Source organism: Carassius carassius, chromosome 41 (assembly GCF_963082965.1).
Source record: "Carassius carassius chromosome 41, fCarCar2.1, whole genome shotgun sequence".
Lineage (NCBI taxonomy): Eukaryota > Metazoa > Chordata > Actinopteri > Cypriniformes > Cyprinidae > Carassius > Carassius carassius.
In genome coordinates, this window is record NC_081795.1 from 26,625,699 (window position 1) to 26,643,768 (window position 18,070).

General features: G+C 38.3%; 1 protein-coding gene across 2 annotated transcripts in view; it reads left to right on the forward strand.

Annotated features, from left to right (window-relative positions):
• Positions 1–4,699: 4,699 nt before the first annotated feature.
• LOC132123118 (proprotein convertase subtilisin/kexin type 7-like) overlaps positions 4,700–18,070 on the forward strand; it is a 38,462-nt gene continuing 25,091 nt past the window's right edge. The window contains exons 1-11 of one of the 2 annotated variants that reach the window (XM_059533654.1): positions 4,700–4,870; positions 5,510–5,896; positions 6,927–7,061; positions 7,151–7,316; positions 8,245–8,335; positions 8,660–8,714; positions 9,816–9,954; positions 10,906–11,006; positions 12,330–12,497; positions 12,753–12,863; positions 12,947–13,049. In XM_059533654.1, the coding sequence (XP_059389637.1) occupies positions 4,805–4,870; positions 5,510–5,896; positions 6,927–7,061; positions 7,151–7,316; positions 8,245–8,335; positions 8,660–8,714; positions 9,816–9,954; positions 10,906–11,006; positions 12,330–12,497; positions 12,753–12,863; positions 12,947–13,049 (1,522 nt within the window). In that variant the 5' untranslated portion in view covers positions 4,700–4,804. Of the gene's footprint in view, positions 4,871–5,475; positions 5,897–6,926; positions 7,062–7,150; positions 7,317–8,244; positions 8,336–8,659; positions 8,715–9,815; positions 9,955–10,905; positions 11,007–12,329; positions 12,498–12,752; positions 12,864–12,946; positions 13,050–18,070 lie in introns of both variants that reach the window. The other variant, XM_059533655.1, reaches the window with a different exon arrangement.

The window sequence follows — 18,070 nt, forward strand, 5'->3', positions numbered from 1 at the left end:
ATGCAACGCAGGAATCAACTGTTCAATTAGGTAGGCCACAATGACCATACTACCCATGTGATTGGCCATAACTGTCATATTATTGTCATTATTATAAATATGTGTTTCTCCTGTTTTGGCTCATAGGCTCACATCTGCAAGAAGGTCTGCACTCCAGATGTGGAGGTTATGAGAGTTTTAGAGCCTTGGCACTGGCTACACTGCTGGACCCAAGGTTCAAAAATGTGGCATTTGGAAATGCTGCCAAAGCCCAGGAAGCTGAAAAGCATATCACACTGGAGTGTGCTTCACTGATGCGTTCAAACACAAATCCTGGTGAGCAGTTTCAGTCTGTGTTATGTTATGTAATCTGAATCATGTAATATAATATATCCTTCATATATGCCGTCAGTTTAGGATTTGTTACTAATTGCTGTTTTCATTTTTATTCAGACCCAGAAATGTCAACATCACACCCATCATCATCACCATCAACATCAACACCAGTAGAAACACAGGACAGTTTATGGGAACTTTTTGATACTCGCATCCATCAAACCAAGATGATACACAATGCTACAGCTGATGCCACAGTGGAAGTGAAAAAAAACATCAACGATGCGTATTTGCCCAGAACTCATGATCCACTAACTTACTGGAAAGAGAGAGCAGTAATCTTTCCTCATTTGTATGTCCTTGCAAAAAAATATCTTTGTATGCCAGCAACAAGTGTCCCTTGTGAGAGGATTTTTTCAAAGGCTGGAGAAATTATCTGTAAAAAAAGAAGTAGGCTAAGTCCTTCCACAGCAGATAAATTTATATTTTTGAATAAAAATCTCTAAAAAAGTGAGACATTGTGGCTTGATTTCTTTTATTAATATCCATTTTTCATGACCAAAATAACATTATGCACAGTGAGGAGCCTATAGGTTACAAGGTTCACATATTAGAACATTATAATAATAAAAAAACAACACATTTTTTTAATGGCTCGTCAAGGTTGTTTCAGATCAACACCTGCAAGTGACCACTAGGTGTCACCGTTGAGACGGGTGTCGGATTGATTCGAAGCCTCGAAACAATATGGCACATTTGGTTCAACTGTTTCATTGGTTCACGAGGCCTCGATTTTGCCATCACTACCGAGAAGCAAGAATAGGATCTGCTGTATGTCCTCCATTGTTGTTTGCGGTGAACTTTCCTCTTCCCGCGCGATCGAATGACGTCAAGCTACTTTCCGTCATACACCACGCCTATCAAGTGACGTTATCACTACTTTCTGGAATACACCACGCCTATCAAGTAATGGTACTGTTGGCGGTGGAAACGCTAGCCAAATCATGGTTAACAGACCCGACCCGTACCGTACCGTACCACTCGGTGGAAACGCGCCTAAAGGAAGGAAATATTGACACGGTGGGGTGTTCCGAAATTTTTGTTGTCAGACAGAGGTCCCCAATTTACCTCTGAAATTTTGCAGGAGCTGTGTAGCAGGTGGGGAGTGGTGCAAAGATTAACAACAGCATACCACCCCCAAACCAAATTCACAGAACGTGTAAATCAGACGGTTAAGGTCATGATATCATCCTACGTGTTTGAATTACATTTCAGGCCCAATAGTTTAATGAGTGACAAGGTAAGCTTAATTGTTGGAATTATTTAATTGTTTAATTATTTGCTGATTTAATTGTCACTCAGTTATATTTGTAAGGTATTTAAAAGGTAAATGTTCCTGGGCTTGGCAATAAAATTGTGATTTATTATTTTATTTTAAGTTATTTTTTCTTTTCTTTTTCTGTGTTAAATTGAAGTAAATGTTAAATTGAAGTACTGAATTGAAGTAAATGAATTGGAATTGATTTTGAATAGAAAACTTTTGAATCAAATTCCCTGTTGTTCCTTGCTTTATTTATTCCATATAATATAATAGTGTCATCATACATATATGTAATATCGCTAATGATTTATTTAAAGTCAATAATGGTGGTGGTTTTTACCCCTGGCACCCGAACCCAACTTTTCGAAGGCCAAATACCGTCACAGTTCCATTTCAATTACAAATCATTACTTACCTATAAGGCCCAAATGGTTTAGCTCCTGCGTACCTTACTAGACTTCTACCACGTTACAATCCATCACGCTCCCTAAGGTCACAAAACGCTGGACTTTTGGTTCCTAGGATAGCAAAGTCCACTAAAGGAGGTAGAGCTTTCTCACATTTGGCTCCCAAACTCTGGAATAGCCTTCCTGATAATGTTTGGGGTTCAGACACACTCTCTCTGTTTAAATCTAGATTAAAAACACATCTCTTTCGCCAAGCATTCAAATAATGCATCTCATAATTTGTGAGTGTAGTTGTACCTGATCAAATGCACATTCTTATTCTTTAGCTTGGGTTAAACTAATTAATTTTACTTTGTTGGAACAGAAGCTATGCATGGGATCCTCAAATCTTACCCTGGAGGGCCAATGCACTGCAGAGTTTAGCTCCAACCCTGATCAGACTCACCTACCTGTGATTTTCTAATGATCCCAAAGACAGTGATGAGCTTGCTCAGGTGTGTTTGATTAGGGTTAGAGCTAAGGTCTGCAGGAAAGTGGATCTCGTGGGCTAGATTTGAGGATCCCTGAGCTATGCTAATGATGTCTCTTTTTGTTTCTTTGTTTCTACCGGGATTTACATCCTGTGGTAACTAGGATTTACACAAGCTCCAGTCTGGGTCCAGAACACCCGAGAAGAGATGATGCTGACCCTCAGAGGACCTCAGATGATGCTAATCCTGAATCAACAACAGAACTAACAAATATTGCTACTTACTATGCAATCACATAATAATTGCAGTTAATAGTGTTCATCATCTGGTTGACTATGTCTTGTATTAATTAAATTAAATACCTGTTTTGTTAAGATTTGCAAGGGTTTTATTCACATTTTCCACTCACTAATGCTGAGGCAGGTCTGTTACTAGAAGCATACTTTACTTTAATGCATGATTCACTTTTCACTTTTGTTTCTTTCTTTTATGATAAAGCCTGTTATAATGCACTATAATTCAAGTTATGAGGGCAAAAATATCCCTTTATGAGTATTTGATTTTTATATTTATAACATCTGATATAATTAATGTCACACAGGCAGGAGTGCAGTTTTCTGAATACCAACACATGAGCATGATCATGATTGTGATGTTGATTTCACAGTTCAACAACCAAGAAATTAATATTAGCTAGTTACATTTTTGACACAATATTGTCTGTTTTTGTTTCACCGACACAAATAGTTCCAAACAAAGACAGAATAGAACTGTTAGACATCTTAGAGAAACATGTTTCGTACTTGAATCTGTGTTTTTAAATGAATCACTCAGTAAGACAGAGAAAATAATCATGGTTTTATTATAGTAAAACTGTAGTAAACCATGGTTTTTTGGCGTGTTGACTACCATTTGTATAACCACAGATTTACTACAAATACCATGGTTAAACCATGGTTAATATAGCAAAACCATGGTTAATTTGTGGTTGCCATGGTTTAACTATAGTAACCATGGTTTTTTGGTTTTATTTGTAGTAAAACCATGGTTAATATGCTGCCACATACTGGACTAAACCAGGCATGGTTCCAGCACGAAAACACCCAGCAAAATATCGCCTTATTAAGCTTAACGATTAAGCTATTAATTGGCCTTTAACATGTAGCTCAAATTCCATGCATGTTACAGTGCATAATAAACACCAAATTAGATTTTTGTGATATGGATCTAAGGGTCTGAAATGAAGAAATAATAATAATAATAAGGTGTGAATTAATGAAGTGATAAAATATTAAAACAAAACCTTTCCAAACTGTCATCTCAATCTTATGGTCATTCTGACACAATGAAAATGCTATCAATTCATGTTTATGGGGCTTTTATTTTGAAGTGTATCCCACAGGCGGGATTTGGAAAGGGGAATTTGAAAATCTACTGAATACAAGTTTTTACCAGTAAGCATACAATTGTAGAGCTCTGTAACTAGATTTCTTACTAGTAAGAATTTAATTAGAGAGCTATGTAATTGCATCTTGACTAGTAAGAATTGAATTAGTTCAATTAGTTCTCTAATTGAATTGTTACTAGTAAAAATGCCATTACGACTAGTAACCATAAACTGTATAAAAACATGGACGTAGTGTCCGTGACGTCACCCGTAGACTCCTGAAGTGTGTTTGAAGCCTAAAGTGTGTAGAGCAGGCCGTCGCCATCTTGGCAGCATGTCACCGCGCGACTCTCCCGGACAATCAAAAACGGGCAAAAAGGCGGGAGCTATTTGCTGTAGCCACACCCACCTAGCACGACGGCAGTGTCAGCAGCGGCAATCCACCTGTCACTCAAGTGGCCACGCCCTTAATTATGCAGAACTTTAAGTCTTAATATAATATAAACAGATGAGTTATAAAAAAATTCACCCCCCTCACAGTTGTCATGAAGGGCAAAATTAGCTATTTAGACCAAAATCATTTTTTGAACCAGGCTGTAAACATGTTTTTTTCTGCTGTAAAGTTGGGCATTTTAACATGGGGAGTCTATGGGACTGACTCCCTTTTGCAGCCAGCCTCAAGCGGCCAGTCGATAAATTGCAGTTTTAGTCACTTCCTTATTGGCCTAACGAGAAAGAGCGGGAGGTTGGCGCTCGCTAGTAACGTTGGGAACAGTTTATGCTAAAACGGCTTGCCATATTCGATCAGACATCGGATGTGACGCAGCAGATGACGCATGCGGAAGAGTCGAGCAGATTGAGTTCCCTGCTCGAGTGATGTCGCGGATTGAGTTTATGGCAAATAATGACTCTAAACAGATCGGAAATAAAGCAGACAGACGATAGCGAAGCACTTCGACGTTACCAGAAGGTAAGATGAGCGTTACGACGTTTAATTCTTTATTTCTGACCTGACAGTTTGAGGTTTCACTCTCCTCAGTGCTGAGATAACTACTAAAACTAATGTTTTCTATTGTGTATTCACTATATGAATCAGTTAACACGTGCTTTACAAAACTGACTCATGGATTAGAATATGTTTTAATGATCGGAGCGGCATTATTTCGACGTCTTCCGGTTTCTTTCTCTCTGTCCATGGCAAATATTTGTTCCGTGTTGTCAAAGCCTTTACACTTCACATACACCTGAAACACGAACTAAACACACGAGGATGTGTTCAGAGTTTGACTTTCCATTGACTTTCATTGTATTTTAATTTTTTATTTTTCCTACAATGGAAGTCAGTGGCTACCAGCAAGTGCTCGGAGACCAACATTGTTCAAAATATCTTCTTTTGCATTCCACGGAAGAACGAAACTCATGTTTGGAGCAGCTTGAGGGTCGAGTAAACCATTTTGGGGTGGACTGTCCCTTTAAATGAAAGCATCCCTGACCATTAATGTGGTCTCTGACTTTTGTGTGTGTGTCTCTCTCTCTCTCTCTCTCTCTCTCTGTGTGTGTGTGTGTCCCGGTCAGCTGGTCTGATGTGGACATGGCGTCGTCCCTCCAGATGTGTCTCCGTCTCTATCATCTGCTGCTCCTCGCCGCTCCACCGCTGCACACACACTCCCTCTTCTCCTCCTCTGGGGTGTCCTCGTCCTGCGGGCCGGGCCGGTCCTGGGCGGTGCGGCTCAGCGCTGGCTCAGTGACGGCTCTGGAGCGGCTGGCACACAGCGTGGCAGAGGAGCTGGGTCTGGAGAGCCACGGACAGATCGGGCAGCTGGAGGGACACTACCTGCTCTGCCAGCGACCGGAGGACAGCACAGACGTGCACTCCACAGAGTCCGCTCTGAACCGAAACCCTCATGTGCTCTGGCACTCACAGGAACACATCCTCAGACGCTCCAAGAGGAGCCTGACCTTCAATGACCCCAGATACCCCAGTCAGTGGCACCTGGTGAGCATCCTGTTGCTTTAAATACTGGACACAATTATGCACTCCTAGTCATAAAAGTGTGTGTTTTGGATGAATACATCAAAAGGGCTGGAAAATCAATCATATCGCGATCTGGACTAGTTGTGTTTGTCTCAGTTTGCTCTGAAGCTCCAGCATATCACCATTTCATCTGAGAAATATTTCCTTCTGTCAAAATAAAAGTCTGGTTTAATTGGAAGAAATTGTGCTTCTGTTGCTATTGTACAGTAGAATGTATTCCCAAAGTAATAATAGTGATGATATTAATAGTTATAATAATAAAAACATTTAGTTTTAAACTTTATTTAAAAAAAATAAAATACAATTTTTAACTTTGTTTTAATGTTTTAATTTTGACAGTAAACTTATGTTTTGAACTTTGAATTAATAAATAAATTTTTATTTTTAATTAGTTTGATTTACATTTTAAAATATTACGAATTAATTTTTTATACCTTAATTTGGTTATGACTGATTTTGATAATTTGTATTAAATCATAAATCTAGAAAAAGAACACGGGTAATAAAAAATATAAAAATAATAATAAATAAAATATTTCATAGGACCATATTACTGTAAATATAATAATAAGTTAAATAACAAATTAAGTTGTTATAGTTTTATGAATGCAGTTGAGTAGACCTGCTTTCTGATTATTAAAATTAAACCATTAAAATGGAATCCATAAATATGAAAATAGAATTTAGGAAAAATAAAACGTATTTCATAGGGCCCTGAAAATTATTTTTTTGTTAAACTTTTAATAAATTGTTGTTCAGTTCTATGCAATTTCAATTAATTAGACATGAAATAGATTAAAATAAATTTTCATTCAACCTTTAACATGGAGCCCAGAAAAATAGAATAAAATGGGAGTAGAATGAAATTTGAAAAAATAAAAAAGATTTAATTGGATATGAAGTAAAAACATATTAGTTAGTAAAGGTATGAATCATGATTGTGTGGAAGCTGTCAGATTTCATCCGTCTCTCATCTCATCTGCTCTCACAGCACAACGATGTGAAGCGTGGGATGGACATCAATGTGACGGGTGTGTGGGAGAGGAACATCACCGGTGCGGGGGTCACTGTGGTCGTGGTGGACGACGGCCTTCAGCACACACTGCCAGATCTTCAGCCCAACTATGTGAGGCACCATCTGACCTCTGGAGTCTTCCAGGTTCAGTACGTGTTCCTCGAGCGTGAAGCTTTAACTGGAGCTTTGTGTTTGTGTAGAGTCCTGAGGGTAGTTATGACCTGAACTCGAACGACCCTGACCCCATGCCTCACCCTGACGGTCACAGTGATAACCATCACGGCACGCGCTGCGCCGGAGAGATCGCCGCCGCCTCCAACAACAGCTTCTGCGCCGTCGGAGTCGCATTCGGAGCCAGAGTCGCAGGTCAGTGAACTCTGTGTGTGTGTGTGTGTGTGTGTGAGAGACTGATAATACAGTCACCATTACTGTCTGTTCAGATTTACTGTTCACCAATCAGGAGAACGTCAGCTCACATGGGTTATTCCACATCATCTGATGTTTTACAAAAGCCAACCCGCTGAAAATCCTTATATTTAACTCCCGCAGTTTTGCGAAATATTATTAAACTGGAAATAAATTAAAGACCCGTCTTTGATTGTCAAAATATTTCCAGGTTCACGTCCCTCCCAGCCAGAGATCGTTGAGGTATATTGCTTTCTTTAAGTCCAATCAAAATTCCTCATATGGATAATTTGGATAAAAGCAAATATAGTCATAGATTGCTTCGTAGGGCAGATATATTGATTACTAATTGATAGATTAATGAAAACATCCATTGTAGCCAAGAAAATTCTAAATGTTAAATGCAAGAAGGAAAAACATCTAGTCACTATTATTTATGTTTCACATTATTATATTAACATAAGTTCTTTTTTTAATAAATAGTTTACTTGCGTGTGTTTTAACTCTTTCCCTGGCAGCATTTTTGAAAAAAGTTGCCAGCCACCGGCAGCATTTTTCATGACCATTTCATGGTCCCGAGACTATTGTTTTATGAATATCGGAGCATGCAATAATCATGAAAGATAAAATCATGTTTTTATGAAATCCTACATCTGGATCATATTCAGTAGGATGATCAGCACCAATCCATCAACACCTCCAGAGCTTCACATGATCGCATAATTTCTCATATTCCTATGCATACATGGGACATCGCTCCTTTCTGCACCTTCCTCCAATGTGTTTTTGATCGGCATGTTCTAGACTCATTCAGGAGAAGCAGAACAGCGTGTGAATAGAACGTATAACAAACCTTTGTGTGTGTGTGTGTGTGTGTGTGTCCTGGTAGGCATCAGAGTTTTGGATGGACCCCTCACAGACAGCATGGAGGCTGTTGCTTTTAATAAGCATTACCAAGTCAATGACGTCTACAGCTGCAGGTGCTCTTTGTGCACACTTCCAATTGTTAACATTGTTTCGCTGCATAAGTTAACACTAACTAACAGTGATATTTCTGCAGGATTTAGGAATTTTAATATACATTTCATATTTTTTTTAATCAAAAGCTGTATCTGTTAACATGAATGAAATGAGAACAGCTGTACTTTCAAGAGCATTAATTATTGCTGAAAACTATATATTGTTTATTTTCAGTTCAGGTTAAATAATGCATAATCTTCTAGTCCATAATCCATTAATGGTAACTTGTCCAACTTTTAATTTTAGAGTTTACTGAAGTGGGTAATGTGTATTTTGTTCTGTAGCTGGGGTCCGGATGATGACGGCCGTACAGTTGATGGACCGCATCCCTTAGGAAAGGTTAGGTCATCTCAAGCTTCATCAGTTCATCAGAGTAATGCATGCATCCTTCTCCATACCATTGGTTTCCCCTCAGCAAGGTTTTTGGTTCTCTGTTCTTGCACCAAAATAAAGTGCTGCTGCTTCATTGCCTACACATGCCAATAAGACCCTTACATAAAATCAAACGGGTGCATTTAAAACAAGATGCATTTTCTGCCATTACAGATACACTGCTGTTCAAAAGTTTGGATCAGTAAGATCCATTCATGTTTTTAAAGAAGACTCCTCTGCTCATCAAGGCTGCATTTATTTGATCAGAAATACAAAATAAACAGAAATATTGTACAATATAATTGCATTTTTGAAATAATGGTTTTCTATTTTAATTCAAATGAATTCTTTTTTTCCATTCAGCAAGGATGCTAAATAGCTAAAAGTGATAATAAAGAATTATATTGTTCCAAAAGATTTATATTTTAAATAAATGCTGTTCTTTTCAACTTGAAAAATGATCACGGGTTCCAAAAAAAACTAAAAAAATGTGAAGCAGCAAAAACAATGGTTCTAAAATCGATAATAAATCATCATATTTTCATGATTTCTGAAGATCATGTGACAGTGAAGACTGGAGGAATGATACTGAAAATACAGCTGCACATCACAGGAAATAGATTAGTTTAAAGTGTATTGAAATAGAAAATTTCAAATGCTAATATTTAACAATACCGTATTTTTGGACGAATAAATGCAGCCTTGATGAGCCGAAGAGGCTTCTTTTAAAACACATTACAAATCTTATATTTTCTTTTTGCAGTCCCAGAGTTCAGCCATCAGTGGTTTTGAGTTATTAATCCATAGGAGAGTATGATAAATATCGTCCAATAATTAATGCGCATCTCGTCAGTAAAGCCGGTTCTCTAATCAGAGGTAAATACCATCAGGTGCGTGATTTCACATAGAGCAGCTGTTACTACACAGAGCTGTTGTTTACTGACATCAGCGATTATCATCAGCTTTACTGACCAGATGCACATTAATTATCGGCCGATATTTATCGTGCACCCCTATTAATCCATGTTTTAGTCCAGTTTTAACAATGACTCCTGTGTGTGTTGACAGGCGGCGCTGCAGCACGGAGTCATCGCAGGCAGGAGAGGTTTCGGGAGCATCTTCGTCGTGGCCAGTGGTAATGGAGGACAGTATGAAGACGACTGCAACTATGACGGCTATGCTAACTCCATCTACACCGTCACCGTTGGTAATGGACTGCTTTATCAGCTCAGTTACGATTGTCTAAACCTTGCCTGTTCACCCAAAAGTAAAAACCTGCTGTTAGTTTACTCACCCTGGAGTTGTTTTCTTCAACAGAGCAGATTTTTAACTAAAACTGTGGCCCTTGGTGGTTCATAAAATGCAAGTCAGCAGCTTCTGTCACTTTGAGAGTCAAAGAAAGCATTTCAGGAAACACAAAATGAATCCCCGTGGCTCCTGACGATATACTGAGGTGTTATGAAGCGAACCGATCAGTCTGTGCAAGAAACTGAACATTATTTACTACATTATCATCTGTAATCCAGAACCTCAGGCAAAGAGTCTGGAGAGATGTCTGCTTCACGAACGAATCATTCTTTTGAACCGATTCTTTTGGGTGAACAAACTGAACCAGTTCATCGAATCGGACCGACCACTTGTATGAAAGTTATTATGGTTTCTCATGGTTTATGTAAAAAAGTGAGTTGATTAAGACAAGTTTATGCACTTTATATGATTTAGACATGTAAAACATCTACATTTCACATCATTATTGGGTGTTTTAATAATATAATTGCATATTCATCACGCCACAGATATTTGTACCAGTTGAAACAAACTGTCCAAAAGAACCAGTTTGCAGAAAATAATTGTGTTATAATGTTCAGTTTCTTGCACAGACCGATCGCTTCTCTTCATAAGACCTCGATATATATCGTCACGAGCCATGGGATTCATTTTATGCTCCTTGTTTTTTATGTTTATCGAAGTGATGGCAGCCACTGAATCATCAACAGCCAAGGTTTCTGCTAAAGATCTTTAGTGTTCTTCTGAAGAAATACAGTCACAAACATCTCAGATGGCATGAGGATGAGTAAACTAACAGCAAATTTTCATTTTTGGGTGAACTGTCCCTTTAAGAAATGAAGGCTATTTATAAGATGATGTGTAATTGCAGGCGCGGTTGATGAGAATGGCAAAAGGCCGTTTTATGCAGAAGAGTGTGCGTCTATGCTGGCCGTGACGTTCAGCAGCGGGAGCAGACAGCTGCGCAGTATAGTGAGTATCAGGAACCTGTTACAGTACACTGGATTATAACATTATAAGTCAGGCATACACTACCGAAAGATTGGGCTCTGTTACACTTGTAATGTTTCTGTTAAATTACCGAAAAAAACCTGTAATCTTGCAAAATGTTATTACAATATAAAATAATGGTTTCTGTTTTAATATTCTTTAGAATATAATTTATTTCTGTGATGCAATGCTGAATTTCGATCAGCCATTACTCCAGTATAAAGTGTCACATGATCCTTCAGAAATCATTCTAATATGACGATTATGTTTATTTACTATTTATTAATTTATTATTTCAGGATTCTTTGAATGAAAAGTTAAAAAGAACTGTTTATTCAAAATATAAATCTTTTTTAACAATACAAATCTTTGCTATCACTTCTTACCAGTTCAACACATCCTTGCTGAATAAAAGTTTAAATTTCTTTATTAAATTTTTTTTTGTTATATAAAAAAACGAGACGATACATTCTCTGTTTTTAGGTAAACTCCCTCTAAAAAGAGAAACGCACATTTACGCAACTTCCATCTCTCTCTCTCTCTATATCATGCAGTCTGTAATGATATGACGTTAGCAAATATTAGCGTTTTTTTTTTTTTGCAAACATTTCTTTGAGCAACATGTTCAGTAATATGAACTCATGATTGAATGTAACGTAAAACAAATGATTTCTTTTCTTTAAAATCTTTATTTATGCCAAAAAAGCTTACATTTGTGTCTTTTTGTTCGCTGTAGCAGTCATGTTGCCGAGATAAATCATACCCCTTCGTTTGAAGTGTGGTCCTGAAATATCTTCGTTTGAAGGGCTATCTGGCCCTTACCCTTACCCCTCCAACCAAAAGAGAATAGAGACACCCCTACCCCTTCACGTGAACGCGCGAAAGGGGAGGGGCTAAGGGGTAGAAATGGGATTGGGCCTAATACAGTTGCCAAAGTTCAGCAGTAATAAAATAACTTTTCACTTCATATCTTTTTGCACCAAATAGTATTGATAACAGTATCGGTATCGATAAACACATCGGTATCAATGAAATGCAAACGATACCCATCCCTAATCACAACACACAATATGGCAGAATAAGCCCCGTCTTCTGAATAAAAGACCCAATCAGCAATTGGTTGAGTCATTGCATCACTGCAGCTGCAGTTAGAGGCTCTGGATGCTGATTGGATGTTGAGATGTGGGCGTGGCTATGCAGATGAGCGTGAGCTTGCAGGGGCAGAGTTTAGGATCATCAGATGACTGGAGAAGTCCCCAGAGGATCTAGATGTTTGAGATGGGTCTCCTGATGTGTTTGTGTCAGGTGACGTCCGACTGGTCTCTGCAGAGCGGCACAGGCTGCACAGACGGACACACAGGGACCTCAGCGGCTGCTCCTCTGGCTGCTGGGATGGTGGCGCTCATGCTGCAGGTGCGGCCCTGTCTGAGCTGGAGGGACGTCCAGCACATCATCACCTACACCGCAACACAGGTTACACAGCCCTCTTTAATCTACAGAATACACTGCTGTCATAACCTCCAATGACCAGATGTGTTTTAAGCAGCATTGGTGATGATATTCAGTTCTACAGCAAGTCATAGCTGTGATATACTGCAGATCTATAAACCAGTAAATGATTCAGTGTATGATTGATTACTACTCGCACTCGCACTGTTAATGTTAATTGTGGTGTTGATGTTTTACTAATGCTACTAGTTTAACATCGAGGTATGTTTGTGTCTCCAGCATGACGCTGACGCTCAGGCCGACTGGGGAATCAATGGAGCTGGTTTCCACCACAGTCACAAGTACGGCTTCGGTTTGCTGAACGCCTGGAGGCTGGTTAATGCTGCCAAGGTAGATCTATCACAGCAGTGCTGCTTCCAGAGAAACACAGGCTTCATTAAGCAGCTGAGAGTCTGTATGTGTGTCTCTGGCAGGTCTGGGAGTCCGTCCCCTTCTTGGTGTCCTACCAGAGCCCGGTTTTAAAGGCCAACGAGGACATCCCACACAGTCCCAAAACTCTCACGCACACCTGGAATGGTGAGAAATTTATGTGGAGTAGCACACTGCAATGAATGATTGGTAACACTTTATTTTAAAGGACCAGTTATCGCTATTAACTAGTTGCTTGTTAGCGTGCATATTAATGGCACATTGGCTGTTTATTAGTAACTAACTGTAGTGGTCGACCGATGTGTGTTTTTGACAGCTGATGCCGATAGCCTACATAAAGCCGATATGATTTCTAAAATTCTTATTGTTATTTAAGAAATTTTAATTAATTTGACATCGGATTAAACAGTAAATGTGTAAAAGAAACATGCTTATACTTTAGATGACAGTATTTTTCAAAAAAACAAAATATTTAATACAAATATAATTAATAAGAAAGTAAACACTTTAACCAACAGAGCGAGGAGAGAGAGGAGAGAGGGAGAGGAGAAAGAGAGAGAGCGAGAGAGAGGGAGAGGAGAGAGAGGAGAGAGGGAGAGGAGAAAGAGAGAGAGCGAGAGAGAGGGAGAGGAGAGAGAGGAGAGAGGGAGAGGAGAAAGAGAGAGAGCGAGAGAGAGGGAGAGGAGAGAGAGGGAGAGGAGAGAGAGGGAGAGGAGAGAGAGGGAGAGGAGAGAGAGGAGAGGAGAAAGAGAGAGAGCGAGAGAGAGAGAGAGGAGAGAGATTTTGATTTTTTTTTTGATTTTTCAATCATCTTTATTTATCAAAAATATTCACATAAAAACAATGTAAATCCTGTTACAATTTTTTTTTTTTTTTTTTTTTTTTAGTGGAGTGCAAAATGAAGTTGATTCTCAATGACAGAACACAATGCTCCTCTGTGACACCATATTCCTTCAAAAACATTTAAAGAATCCATTGCTTTGTAAAAACGAAAATCAATTACAATCCTTGATTTGATCATTCTTGCAAATACCCTTTCAACATTGTATTCACTTTTTTGCTCAATTTTATCTCTTCTACTGATATAAATGGCCATTTTGGCTTTACCCAAAATAAAATTCAACAAATGACACTCATGCTTTCGCCTTTGACCATATTTAAAACCTAAAATAAAAGTTTGTACAGAAAACTTCTCATTAAAACAACTAAAAAGATTCTGCAAACTATCAAATAAAGGTTTTAGTCTTGAACAGTACAGAAAGGTGTGAAAAACAGTTTCTCTCTGGCAACAAAAAGGACATTCTTTGCCAACATCCGGATTTAAAACAGGAATAAAAGCATTAACGGCAATAATGCCGTGTAAAATTCGCCATTGTAAATCTCCATCTCTTTTAGCTAACGGTGGCTTGTACAATGCTCTCCACTCTGGTCTGACATTGTCACTCATCTTGGTGTGTCAACTCTTTCGTGTAACTCTTTTTTGTTAAAAGATTTTACACAATCTTTGTAAAACATTTTTCTATTGCTTTCACACAAATCTGTCAACTTTTCAGATTTTAGAAAAATTCCTGCATATTCACCTAAATTTGGTGAAAGAGACTCGTTAGGGATAACTTCCCCTTTCACAGTAAACTTGAAGCATTGTTTTCTCTTCCGTTGTAAAGGCAGAGTACAGTTTTTTTAACACTTGTGCCACAATTCTAGTGGATTTAACACCCAATAAAACAGCTACCTCTTCAGCTTTTTCAAAGCTTGGACCAGACACTTTAATTAAACACCCAAGTGTTGTGATCTTAGCTTTAATAAAGTCTGCTGATATTGTCCCACACGCTCCTAGAATGTCCAACCGTGATCCATAAATCAGAGGTTCCTTCAACAGCCAAAACAATGATGACGGAGAATCAGTTCTTTTGATTTGAAAGTGGTCCCAGACTTTAAAAAGATTCTTGTAAAACTGTGGCAATCTCTTTTGGTAAATACAATACATTATGAGGTATCCAATGCATCTTTTCCCAAAAAAAGTCTACTAAAAGGGACTGAATTTTAACAATTATCGATACAGGTGGATCAATGCATGCCAGTCGGTGCCAAAGAGAAGAGGCCACTAAATTATTAATAATCAGAGTACGTCCTCTATATGATAAACTCTTTACAATCCATTTCCATTTCAATAGGCGACCTTTAATTTTTTCAACTGTTCCCTCCCAATTTTTTTGAACAGTTGTTTCATCTCCTAAAAACACTCCTAAATATCTTAAGCCATCTTTTCTCCAACTTAATCCACTTGGGAGTACTGGTACCCCTCTTTCCCACTTTCCTATTAGTACTGCTTCGCTTTTACCCCAATTAATTCTTGCTGAAGATATGGTTTCAAACTCTCTTAATGTTTTTAATAATAGATCCACGTCACTTTGCTTACTAAGTATAATAACCACATCATCAGCGTATGCTGACAAACACAAAGTGCTGTTACAGGCTTGTAAAGATACTCCTTCTAAAACTCTTCTCAACTTATTTAAAAGTGGTTCTATTGCCAAAGTGTAAAGTATTCCTGACAGAGAACACCCCTGTCGTACACCACGACACACTTTAAAAGGAGCACATAAGCCACCGTTAACTTTCAGTAGACTCTCAATGTCATTATAAAGAATTTTCATATAACCTATAAAATCAGAACTAAAACCAAATGCTTGCAAAGTTTTCCAAAGGTAATCGTGTTCTACACGATCAAATGCTTTCTCTTGATCCAAAGAAATCAAACCCATGTCAATTCCCAATATTTTTGACACATCAAATAAGTCTCTTATAAAATAAATATTATCAAAGATTGATCTTCCCGGTACGCAGTACGACTGACCAGAATGGATTACCTCTTCCAAAACCCTTCCTAGTCTAGTAGCTAGAACTTTTGAGAGCAATTTATAGTCATAGCACAATAATGATACAGGTCGCCAGTTTTTTATGTCTCTCACATCACCTTTTTTTGGCAACAGGGTAAGGACCGCCCTTCTACAGCTCAGCGGCAGAAGTCCTCCGACTAGACTGTCGCTGAGAACCGCCAGCAGATCCTCCCCTATCACAGGCCAAAAGGCTTTACAGAACTCAACTGGGATTCGGTCGATCCCAGGAGCCTTGCCATTCTCCATACTCTGGAGGGCTTCGTGCAGTTCTTCCAGGCTTATAGCTCTCTTGAGTTCTGCATTAGAGTCCTCAGAGACCTTTGGTAGCTCCTCATAAAAACACTGTTCAACAACCTGATCTTCTCTGTGCTCACAACTATAAAGTTTTTCATAAAATCTGTTTGCTCTTTTCCGAATTTCAATAGGGTCTGATTCAAGAGAACCGGTCTCAGAAAACAAAGAATGTATAAAGCGTTTCTGACCGTTCTTTTTTTCTAGACTAAAGAAGAATTTTGAGGGTACGTCCATCTGGTCTATATCATTAAAACGTGATCGCACTAGCGCCCCCTGTGCCTTTATTCTTTGTATGTCAGACAAAGCAGATTTCTTTAAAAAAAGGGATTCAATATGTGTCTGATTTCCACTTAACTGTGCTGTTTCTTGAAATTTAAGAATTTCCTCTTCTAATTCTTTCATGGATCTTATTATATCTTTTGTGACATTGTGAGTATACTGTTGACATAATTGTTTGGTTTGTATTTTGCCAAACTCCCACCACTTCTGTAGAGACTGAAAATCATCTTTTTCTTTCCTAAAATTCTTCCAGAAACAATTGAAGGTTTCTCTAAAATTTGCATCACTTAATTAATTATTGTTAAAGTGCCAGTATGCACTTTTCGGCTTAACAGAGTGTAAAGTAACTGTACATATAACAAGACTATGATCGGAAAAACCAACTGGAATTATGAAACCATTTTTAAAAGTACTAAGATGGTGTTTAAAACAGTAGAATCTATCCAGACGTGCTAAAGACAACCTGTTATCACGAGCATGTGCCCATGTATACTGCTTTAGATTCCCATTTAGACTCCTCCATGCGTCACATAAGTCATTTGTTTCAATCATCTGAATAAGTCGCTTGCGAGAAAGTAAATGTGGCTCTACATGATTTCTATCCAAACTACTTTCTGCACAATTAAAGTCTCCACCTAAAAATAACTGCTCTTCACCATTGCATTTGTTCAGCGTCTCACAAAGGGTGTATAAAAAGCTCATTCTTTCTGTTGGTAAAGTTGGAGCATATGCACATATAAAAATAAAAGTGTGATTCTCAACCTTGGCTCGAACCTTTAACAATCTTCCTTTCACAACCTCTTCCATCTCAGTAGAGCAGGGAGTAAAACTATCGGAAAATAAAATAGCAACACCACCGCTAAGTGAGGATTTGTGACTAAAAAAAGAGAGACCTTTAAATTCTTTCGTCCATTCATCCACATTTGCTGTGTCGCTATGTGTTTCTTGTAAAAGTAAAACATCAAGTTGTTTCTGATTCATAGTGTTATATATTAATGTGCGTTTTATACATTCCCTTGCTCCATTCACATTTAGGGATGCAATGCGAATGTCACCCATTTGAAAAGTATGAAGAAATAGACTAAAACCATAAAGAAAAAAACAGCCATAAAGAGCCAAAAAAAGAATCCTTTGTACTGCCATTAACCATTAAATTTTTAGTTTGGTCACAAACTTTTTCAACCTATAGACTTCCTTATTTGTGAAACATCCCTCAGTCATAAAAGCCCTCGTATTTTCCACAAAACGTTTTATGTCTGGAAAATAGTCAGCAACCTGTACTCCCCTCACGTTTTTTGACACCTTTAAAAACTTCTTGATTTCACCAGCATCATACTCTAGACATGTCCATTCAGTCTGAGAACAACTAGAAGCACCAGAATCTGAGACATCGCTCTCATTACCATCATCTCTATCAACTTCAAACTCATTTTCATTTTCTTTTTTTCTAGTTTGCTTTGATTCAGAGACCTCATCAATCTTTTTCCTCTTTAAAGGGGGTTTGAAAACTGCCTGATCTATGTCCCTAAACATCATTAAATCATCACTTAAGTTGACTCTCTCTGAAGGAGACTGTGAATCAGACACTATGTTATCATGTGAAACATCCATGTCGCCAGCCTTAGGCTCACCTTTTTCAAGCACAGGGATAGATAAATCATTCTCCTGATTATTCCCAGCCTTGTCCTGATTCAC